General features: G+C 41.5%; 1 protein-coding gene across 2 annotated transcripts in view; it reads left to right on the forward strand.

The window, feature by feature from the left end:
• Crtam (cytotoxic and regulatory T cell molecule) overlaps positions 1-11,512 on the forward strand; it is a 39,587-nt gene that overhangs the window by 19,286 nt on the left and 8,789 nt on the right. The window contains exons 5-7 of one of the 2 annotated variants that reach the window (XM_008826026.1): positions 14-175; positions 5,772-5,861; positions 10,278-10,362. In XM_008826026.1, coding sequence (XP_008824248.1) covers positions 14-175; positions 5,772-5,861; positions 10,278-10,362 — 337 coding nt within the window. The remainder of the gene's footprint in view (positions 1-13; positions 176-5,771; positions 5,862-10,277; positions 10,363-11,512) is intronic. The other variant, XM_008826025.1, reaches the window with a different exon arrangement.

Raw genomic sequence — 11,512 nt, forward strand, 5'->3', positions numbered from 1 at the left:
CATTGTTGGATAGGTGGACTCCACCATGACTTTGAAATTGATGGGAAGAAATGTAATACCACCAGCACACTCGTAGTCCACACATATGGCAAAAACTCAACAGCAGACTGCATTATCCGACACAGGGGCCTGCAAGGAAGAAAACTGATTGCCTCCTTCCACTTTGAAGATCTTGGTAAGAACAGGTGAATCCAATCACCTTTAATTTAGTTTAATATTACACTAGCAAACAAAATTTTAAATTTATTTTTATTTTATGTGTATGAGTGTTTTGCCTGCGGGTATGTAAGTGCACCATGCACACGCAATGCCCACAGAGACCAGAAGTGGTTATCAGATACCCTAGAACTAGAGTTACAGGTGGTCGTTAGCCACCATGTGGGTGCTGGGAACTGAACCTGTCCTCTACAAGAGCAGCCAGTGCTGTTAACTGCTCAGCCATGTCTCCACCCCTGCACAGAATATAATAGTGTGAGCAAACTCCTTCAGGGTGAGATAACAGCCAGCAAAGCTTCCTTCATAGAATGTTCCTTCCTGCAGTGGCTTGCCCTTACAATCCAGACCTCAACTGCAGTGAAACTTCTCTGGCTGAGGAAAGGATGCAGCTATTATTCCAAAGCGCACAGAACCTAAGGCCTCGCGGAGTGCCTTGTGCAGAGTCATACTTTCTTTATAATAATGACAGTCAGCACAAATAGTTCTATTGGGGTCGTGTTTTCCTAGCGAGATCACATGAGCATCCTGCCTCTTCATCCTTGATTGGTGAAGAAGATATTACCTGAAATAAATCTAAATTTGTCAGTATCACGAAATGGCATCAAGACGTGATTCCTCTTTAGATTTCTTTTGTAATGACTATTTTTGAAGGTGTCCCCAAAGTCCAAGAAATAATTTAAAAGCAATAAACATCTCTTTGAGCTAAGGGATATCCTGTAAGAAGTTGCATGAATCGTAAGTCCGTAATTAGTACAACTCCAAGTCTCACTGTTTTACAAGGTGTTTCTGGGTGTAAAAAGAGATTCCAGGATACAAGGAGTCACTCACATTGATGAAAGAGGAAAAGGCTAGATGGGTGGCACATTTACTGAAAACCCTTCTGTCAGATGAAATAACTGATGGAGAAAGGCCGTGGTGTCAAGGCGATAAGGCGATGGACCCTCTCACTGCTGCACCCATTGTGTGGAGCGCTTTCTCACCAAACCAAAAGTAGTTTATTGAGGAAGCTGCAATAGAAAGCTTGCGCCTCACTGGCTGGGCTGCACTGTAATCTTCCGCACACACGCCTACACCCTATGAGTCATTCCCAACCCTACGCCTCCACCTCCACCAGAGCAACCAGAGCACAGGACGTGTGCGGCTGAGACTTGGTACAAATGCTTCCTAAGGACATTCAGATTAAGTAAGAAAAACAACAATGTTGGGAGTAGGGATATGTTTTTACTTCCCATCAATGGCTCAAGTCACAAAAAAATTTCCTCCTTTACAACTACAGGTAAGTATGACTCAAAATAAAATCTATAAATACTTCTATTAATAATTTAAGACAACTTATTTTTATTATTTATTTATTTATTTGATTTTTTGTTTGTTTGTTTGTTTGTTTTTGAGGCAGGGTTTCCCTGTAGCCCTAACTGGTCTGGAACCCAGTATGCAGATCAGACTGACCTCCATCTCAACTGAGGTCGGCCTGCCACTACCTCCCAAATGCTGGGATTAAAGACCTGTACCACACCCAGCTTGGTTTGTTGTTGTTTTCTAAGACAACTTTTACTTATGATATACCTATTGACTATCTAGGCCCCACTGCCAGATCTCCAACAAATATTTGAAGTGGACAATCAGTATCAGCTGTGGGAGGCTTCCATTTATTACTTTTTTCCTTTAATGAGCTACTAAGTTGATATATTGATAGTATAAATACTTCATTCAGAATTGGTTAAAACAGCTTTACTAGCTGAGAATACTTTAAAGCACATTAACAAGTAGGCATTCTGAGCCCTTTCACCTCTGCTGCCTGTGGGGCAGGACCCAGGGAACACAAGGATCAGCCCAGGAGTGTATCGTGTCTAGGACCATGCTTTCAGAGCTGAGAGCAAGAGAAAGGGATAAGTTCCCTTGGGAATTATGTACTTCATCTTTTCCGTATTCCAAATGAGGAACACTTATTTTCTGTCACTGAGCTGAGTTTTTACAACATTGAGCAATAGTTCTCAAACTTTTTGATACCAGCATTTCCACACTTTGTGTGCGTGTGTGTGTGTGTGTGTGTGTGTGTGTGTGTATGTGTGTGTGTGTGTGTCCTTATGGGTATGTGCATTTGTATGTGCACACAGATTTAGGTACTCGTGTGTGGAGGCCATAGTTCGAGGTCGGATGTCTTCCTCAGTCACTCTCCACCTTAATTTCTGAGCAGCCTCTCACTGAGCCTGGTGTTCATCTACATGGCTACACTGGCCAGTGAGCATCAAGCATCTGCCCGTCTTCACCCCCTGAGCCTGTCTTCAGGCTTGGCTGCTGGAGTTGTTAACTCAGGCCCATCCCCATGCCTGTGTAGCAGCCTGCTTTCCACACTCTTAAAAACAGCTGGGGACCCCAGAGGACTTTTACATATTTGCAGTATATCTTTCAAGTACTAATATTTGCGTATTAGTACTGAGAAATTAAAAATGCATGTTTATTAATTTGTTTAAAATTTATAAATTCAGGGCTGGAGAGTTGGCTCAGCAATTAAGAGCACTGATTGTTTTTGCTGAGGACCTGGGTTTGATTCCCAGCACCCACATGGCATCCTAACTCCAGTTCCAGGGGATCTGATGCCCTCTTCTGACCTCCACGGGCATTACACAACACAGACACACTTGTACAGCACCCATGCAGGCAGTACACTCATACGCATAAAATAAAAATGATAAATAAAATGTTAAAATAATAATAATAAATTCACTACATAGTTGCAGAAATGGCATGTTCCTATGCAAAATAACTATTACAAACATTGGTGAGAAAAATAGCTTCATTTTATATTTTCAAAATCTCTTCCCTGGCTGCTTAATAGAAACAATGAGGTTCCCATGGTTTCCACATTCACTTCTTCTTGTCGTCCTTGAAATACATATAAAAATTCAGCTTCACACAAACACACGCTGGAGACGGGAATCATATTTCTGAGTAATTGTGGACAGTCTTCTCTGACACTACAGCAGAACTCAACAAGGGGTAGTTCATCAAAGGTTAGCTACGGTGTGGGGCCTGGAACACACGACATCAGTGAACTTTCATGCTCCATCACGTTAAAATTCGTTAAGCTATCATGTTCTCTGCATGCATCTCCTATCCAGGCATGATTTCCTTAACATTAGGCCTTAGTCATTTGGAAATGACTGACTCACTGAATTATACAGATCTTTCTAACACTGGCTCATTTCAATATCAAAATCCCATCCATTAATGTCATCACTGATTTTATCAGTGGTCTCCAAGTTTTTGAAAGCTGCTCACAATGTTAGATAAAGCTTGTCCAAATTTTTTTTAATTTATTTTTTTAAATATTTTATCGATTATTTTTATTTTATGTGTATTCATGTATTGCCTGCATGTAGGTAAGTGCACCTATGTGGTGCAATGCCCGCAGAGGTCAGAAGAGGATCCCCTGGGACTGGAGTTACAGACACTTGTTAGCTGCCATGCGGGTGCTGGGGTTCAAATCTGGGTCTTCTGCAAGAACAATCAGTGTGCTTAACCACTGAACAATCTCTCCAGCCCCAACGTGTCCAAATTTCTAACATGAAATGTGACCTTGTACACATTTATTTTAGAGAAAAAAAACAAACATCAAACAAAAAATACATCCAAATACAACTATTTAGCAATTTGTTTTGCACAAAAATATGTGATTATCTATCTTAATTCACATAGCAGTCATGATGTTAGAAGACTTAACTGTCAATAAATTTTATTCTGGGAGCTCCCAGTACTTCTCATAACATGCTCTTCTGACAGCCTGCTGGCCAGTGTTTCTATCTGACTAGCTTTCCAGTTTCTCCCTCCATCAACCGTCCTTCTAGTCTGCCTTCTCCAGCATCTTTGTTGTCCCAAACCCTACTTTAGCCTTACAGTCTGTGCAGTATCCTCCTCATCCATTCATCCACAGCTTTGATTTCTGTGATTTCAGTGACCCATGGTTCATCAAGAAGGTTAGTATAGAACAATTAAGATAGGTAGACAGATGACAGATGACATACAGAAAAGATAAGGTAGACAGACAGATGACAATTAAGACAATTAAGATAGGTAGACAGACAGATGATAGATGACATATAGATAATATGTAGATGATAGAAACTTTACATAACTTTTATCCCAGCATATTGCTATAATTGTAAATTAAGCTTTATCATAGATGTGCATAAATAGGGGGAAACAGTACATACAGGGTCCAGTACGACCCACAGTCTTAAGCATCCATTTAAAGTCTTGAAATGTATCTCCCATGATAGCCAGGTGTAGTGGTATATACCTGTAATTCCAGCACCTGGAGGCAGAGGCAGCAGAATCACTGAAGGTTTGAGGTCAGCCTGGTACAAAGTACAAGTTTCAGGCCAGCGAAGGCTTTATGGCAAGACCCCATCTCAAAACTTATATCCTCCAGGGGTGAGGGGAAACTTCTGTGTTATCATTCCCTAATTTTTTCTCCATTCTTCTTCTTTTCCTCAGAGTTTTGAACTTATAATTCAGGCACCTTTTTTATAACTACATGTGTGTATACCTTTTTTGAAACTACACATGCTCAATTAATAAGACAAAAATTTAAACCACAGGGGCTGGAGAAATGACTCAGCTGTTAAGAGCACTGGCTCTCTTCCAGAGGATCTGGGTTTGAGTCCCAACACCCACATAGTGGCTAACAACCATCCTTAACTCCAGTTCCAGGAAATCCAGTGCCCTCTGTAGGCTCTGTACAACACGGGTGCCCTTACCTACATGCAGGCAAGACACTCATACACATAAAATAAAAATAAATAAATCAAAAAAATTAAACCACAAAAAATTCTTTGATTAAATGAATACAGAGAAGCAGCATAAATTGCATGAGGATGTTACCCACCTGTTGTATGTTATATGTTGACAGGGACAGTTGTTGCATACTTCCTGCATGTAGGACTGTTTTTACATTGAAATTTCTTAAGCTGACTCCCTGTAAATACCCACAAGCATTTCTTTATATCATATAATACATTTAGCAAGCATGGTGCTTTTTACTAAACACTGTATATGAACAAACTTATTCATGCTCACACAATATTCAAAGAATTAAATGTCGCTATTTTCATTTCACATGAGAAAAAACATGCAGTATTGGGTAAATTAGGCACCTTGTCCAGTTCACTCAAGAGCAAGCAAATAGTAGCATTGGGATTCAGGTCCATCTACAGCTGGAGGAATAGGTAGACAGATATGGAACTGTATTATGGAAAGATGGACAGAGAGAGGGACTGATAGACAGGTGTGTGCAGAAAGACATAACAAATGCTCTATACGTACTACTGCCAAATATGCCTCCACACAGAGGTGAGGCATGCTTCACTCTCAAGCCAGGTGGGCTAGCAGACGGACAAGCAGCAGGGAACAGATTCGAAGCCCAGAGTACACGGTTCTGCGGTCTGCACAACCTCCACAGGCAGGCAGCAGCCAGACGCATGCCATTAGTGTGAACACGATGTGGCTAAGGTTGCTGTCCATCATCGCAGAATTTTGTTTTTCCCCTTTCTTAGTTGCTGATCAAGAAACAGCTTCAGCTTCAGATGTTCCTGAGAAAAGCTCTCTCTCCTCTCAAGACCTCCAGCAGCCCATGAGTACAGCCGGTAAGTCTCAAAATCACTGAAATTTTTCTAAAGAATCGTACCTGGTTGGGAAGGGCACATTTCTAATTCTACACTTAAGGAATTTTTAATTTTTTTGTGTGTGTGCGTGTGTGTGTGTATTGCATGTATGTATATCTTGGATGTGGGTGGGTGAGGGTGCCCTCACCCTATGCATGTATGTGTAGAGGCCAGAGGTTGACATCAGAACATCTTTCCTCATTGCTTTTCCTCCTTATTTTCTTTTGAGCCAATGTCTCTCACTGAACCCAGAGCTCACCATTTCAGCTAGACTGACTGGTCAGTGAGCCCCTGGGATCAGCCTGTCTCTGCCTCCCAGTGCTGGGATTTCAGGCATGTGCTGCTATGGAGAAGGTGAGCTGTGGAGAAAGGAACTCAGGTCCTCATGCTTGTGTAGAAGTACTTTACCTACTGAACCATCTCCACAGCCCCTAATTTTCATTTATAATAAGATCACACAGACACCCCCTTCAACTGACTCCAGCTTTGTGGTGTGCTAGGCTAGATCCACATCAAGATTTCCCACCTAGTGGGCACCTAGTCATGGTGCCCTATCCACTCAGTGCTATTTGATTTGAGGCACATGAGCACATACATATAGAGGTGCACACATACTCACACATGCATACAGCCCATTGTGGTGTGTGAATTTCCTCTTAGGTGAAGGACAAAGCTTAAGCCATTTGGGAGGGAATTCCTTTTTTGTTTTCCATCTACAACAGAGCAAACACAAGACTTCATACCAAGAGAGACACAGGAAGCAGGAACTGGTTACGTAGAGCTTTCAGTGAATAAGGAACTCACATTTGAAGGAATATCACTTACTTGGCAGTCAAAAACTTGGGTCATTTTTTTTTTACAGGCTTGAGCTCTAAGAAGAATTTGGAAAGTCTGGTATTTTAGACAATGAATCCATTAGTTAAATTGGAGGAACTATTTATTTTATTTAACTGCATTTTTGTAGCATGGTATCTGGCAATAGCAGGTGCTCAGAAAATACAGAATGGATGAATGAATGAATGAACATCTTTGTATTTTGAGCTAGATAGCTAGCCTCCTTCAGGAAGCTGTACCTTCCTGAATGTTCTCTACTATAATCCCATTTGATAGGGTAAGTGCCTTTGGGCTGTTATCATGTTCACAGTTCTGAGTATCAGATCACAGTTTTAGAAATGTATATCCTGAATCATGTTGAAAACCAAATGTTTGGGGTTTTTAAGCACTGATAAATACAATATGTACTGCACAGGTTTTTGAAGAGCGACTGAAATTGAAAATATTATGAAGTGGGGCAGCTATATCCCTTGCTTTAATAATCCATATCTTTAAGCATGTTTAGAATCTAGTTGCTTTTAAATTGCTTGGCACTACTACTGAACAACTCAATTTTCTGCTCCGCATTTTCATACATAACATAAGATTTAGGAGGCATGGTCTCTAAAATTCCTTTCAGCTTTCAATTTCTGCAACGTTATTACTGTTAATAATAATGCCGTTTTCAATAGAGGAACTAGAGACTTTATTCCCTTTGGGGCCACATAGTGGCGCTGTGCAATGGGCTTTAAAAAGGGGGGGGGGCGGCAGGAGAGAAAAAGGGAATTGGAAAGATAAGCAACAAAAATGTTATCTAACAAAAGCAAGATAATACATCCTATTTCTAAAGGAGGGGCATTGGATGTTTGAATGACAACTGTCTAGTTCAACCAAAAAGCATTGCCTTTTGTCTTTCCAGATTTTAAGTTTGTCTCCATAAAGCTCAGATGACATTCCTCAGTGTGTAGTACCCTGCAGGCCTTTTCCCTAATGGTATTAACTCAGGAAGGAAGCATGGGATAAAGACTTGGGTTTTAGGTTCAGAGTCAGAAAAGAAACAAGTTTCTTGTTGACTTTGCTGACTAATTGCTCCAGGATGTTAGGTCTTTTACTAACTGGTCAAAACCTCTGTTCTCTCAGAGCTAAGTTGAGAAATAACAAACACCAAGTTCCTACATTGCCTGGTGCACACTAAGTGTTCAATAAAAGTTTGCCTCATAATTAAGGCAAAGGGAAGTGGGCCATTTGCGACTACTTTTGCAAGAAACTGGCAAGTTAAGCAAAATAAACCAGACACAGGAAGACAAATGATGTAAGCTTTTTTTTTTCTCTCATATTTTGGAGCTTAAAAAGTTAATCTAAAATGGGCATGGTGGTGCATACTTTTAATCCCTGCTTTCAGGAGGCAGAGGCAGGTGGATCTCTGAGAGATCAAGGCCAGTCTGGTCTTCCTAGTAAGTTCCAGGCCAGCTGGGGCAACAGGGAGACCCTGTATTTAAATTTTTTAATAAAGCAAATCTAAAAATAAAATCAAGTGGAATTCTGACTATTATTAAAAGAAGATGGGAGAAGGAGGGAATAGAGGGGCTGGAATGGGCACCAAAGTACAGTTAAAGAGAAGGAATAAGTTCTAGTGATCTGCAGCACAGTAGAGTGGCCATAACTTAGAATAACTCATCACAGGCCTGGGGAGATGCCCAGTGAGTAAAGTGCTTACTGTATAAGCATAAGGACTCAAGTTCAGATCCCAAGTATCCACATAAAAGCCCACAGTACGAATCTGTAATCTCAGCCTCAGGGAGGCAGAGACAAGGGAGAATCCCAGGGTTCACTGGACAGCCTGTCTAGCAGATTCAGTGACAGAAACCCTGTCTCAAAAACTAATGTGGAGACCAATGGAGGTTACCCAGTATTGACCTCTGATTGACTTCCATATGTGTATGCACACAGACACACATGCACACAGACACATATGCATCACACACAGGGAGGACTGACTTCCATATGTGTATGCACACAGACACACATGCACACAGACGCATATACATCACACACAGAGAGGATAACTCATTACATTTATTTATTCATTCATTTATTGTGGATGGAGGTGTCATGTGTGAATGTGGATATGTGTACCATGGTGTACATGTGATGGTCAAAGGACTACTTTGGGGAGTTGTTCTCTCCTTCTACCTTTTCAGCCAGGGTCTCTCCTGTTGCTGCTGTTTGCACTCCAAGCTGGCGGGCCCACAAGCTTTCGGGCAATTCTTCTGTCTCTTTCTCTCCTATCTCTTTTAAAATTTTATTTATTATTTTTATTTTATGTGTATGAGTGTATTGCCTGCCTGTATGTAAGTGCACCCGTGCCATGCGATGCCCATGGAGGTCAGAAGAGGGCTTTGGATCCCTTGAAACCAGAGTTACAGATGGCTGTGAGCCACCATGTGAATGCTGGGAATTGAACCTAGGTCCTCTGCAAGAGCAGACAGTGCTCTTAACCACCGAGCCATCTCTCCAGTCCCTGCCTCTCCCATCTCTTATAGGAGAGCTGGGATTATAGATACAAGCTGCTACATCCCACTTTTTCCATAGGTTCCAAGGATAGAAACTTGAGTTGTCAGGCTTGTGGTGCTTGAGCTTTTACACACTGAGCCATCACTCTAGTCCCATTTTTTATGAACAACTAAAAGAGAAGAGCTTAATTTTTCTAAACACACAAAAACAATAAAAAGACAGAGATGCTGATGACCCTGTTTTGATTATGACACACACAGACATTATTCTATACCAGATAACTGTGTATGGTTATTGTGTACTAATTGAAGGAGAAAATAAAAGTATTTTAAAGTAAGAAATTTAGGGGCTAGCGAGATGGCTAGGGAATTAAAAACACTGGCTGCTCTTGCAGAGTTCCAGGGTTCAGTTCCTAGCACCCACATTATGGCTAGTAACTGCTAATCGCTCCAGATCCAAGGGAATCTGACAACCTCTTTTGGCCCCCGTGGGCATTGCACACACAGGTGTGCTTTACATACATGTAGGTGAAACACTCATGGACACAAAAATAAAAATAAGTAAATAAATACATTTAAAATAGGAAATTTTAAAATGAGCTCATTGCTTTTCTAAACAAGGGCCATTTCACTTGGTTTCCAAAGCTGTGTGTCTGTCATCATCTGCAAAATTATCATCTTAGTGCCACTACAACAGAACACTAGAACACTAGCACAGGCTCATTCACAATGAACAGAAATTTATGGGCTTACAATTTTGGAGGCTGGGAGGTCCAATATCAAGGAGACACAACCAGAAAGGACCTTTTTGCTATAACAGGAGAACTGCAGAGAGAGCAAGGGCAAAGCCACCCCCTTAAAAGGAGCTTACAGTGGCATTAGTCCATTCGCAAAGGTGGCGCCTTCTGGGACTGAACTCCTGTTAAAGGCCCCACATCCCAACAGCATTACATGGTAAGTGTCTGCCAATGTGAGGTCTCAAGGGGACAAACAGTCAAACAGCGGCAGTTACAGAATGAGTCACATGTATTTGAGGTCTACATCTATCATGTCTTGCTTTCTTTCACTTTAGTCACGATGATAGAAAACTCCAGTAGGCCAGAGATTGATGAAAAGAAAGAACAAGCCATTCAAGACTCAGACTTGACCACTGGTAAGCACGCCTCCTGCATTTAGAGCAGACGCTTGATAGATTTATTGTTTGTCCAATGGCCTTTGCAGTCCTCTGGTTCCTTGGCCTTTCTTGGCCTTTATGACATATTTGGTCAATCTCTGTCCTTCTTGACTCAGTTACCTTCTGACTTCCCTGACCTGCTCTGCCTGATCCTGTTATTTTGGTTAACTATGTGCCCCTGTAACAATGAACTAGCTCTACTTCTTCTTCTGAATTCTTAAATATGGACATCTTTTATGTGACTGCCTCATTTTTTTTTTCTTCTTTCCCTCTTTTTAAAATGGTATGATGGGGTTGGAGAGATGGCCCAGAGTTAAGAACACTGGCTGTTCTTGCACAAGACCTGAGTTTGAATCCCAGCACCCACATGGAGCTAACAACCATCTGTAACTCCAGTTCCAGGGAATCCAACGCCTTCTTCTGTCCTCCATGGGCATTGCATGACACAGGTGCACTTACATGCATGCATAACACTCAGTTTTTCCAAGGACCTGTGAGTCTTCTCTTTCAGGTATTTTGTCCATTATCACAGGCCCTCATCTCCTGTAACTTCAGTTCCTCCTGCTCTGGTCCAGGTTTAGCACCCTACTATTGAAACATCCCTCTGGGGGCTGGCAAGATGGCTCAGTGGATAAAGGCACCTGCCGCCAAATCCAGTGATCTGATTCAATCCCTGGCACCCACTTAGTAGGAGAGAACTGATTCTCAAAAGTTGTCCCCTGGCTTCCACACACCTACCATGATGCATGTACACACGCACACACACACACACACAAATAAATAAATAAATGCAATTTTAAATTAAAAACAAAACAAAACAAAGGAACATCCCTTTGTATTCTACACAATTGTGTTCTGAAACCTTTCAGACTCCCCGTAGTCACAACACAGTGTTGGTCCTTCACCCCAGGAGCTAGAATTGGAATTACAGGCAGTTGTGAGATGCCTAATGTGGGCGCTGGGAATGGAACTCCAGTCCTCTGCAAGAGCAACACCTACTCTTAACTACCGAGCCACCTCTTCAGTTGATTTTACTTTTGTTTGTCTTTTAATGGATTTATTTACATACAGAAAAAAAAATGCCCCCTAAGGCATAGGGATTATGTCCTAGGCAGCTCCAAGCCTATGCTCTG

The sequence above is a fragment of the Nannospalax galili genome, unplaced genomic scaffold (assembly GCF_000622305.1).
Source record: "Nannospalax galili isolate Female #2095 unplaced genomic scaffold, S.galili_v1.0 scaffold229, whole genome shotgun sequence".
Lineage (NCBI taxonomy): Eukaryota > Metazoa > Chordata > Mammalia > Rodentia > Spalacidae > Nannospalax > Nannospalax galili.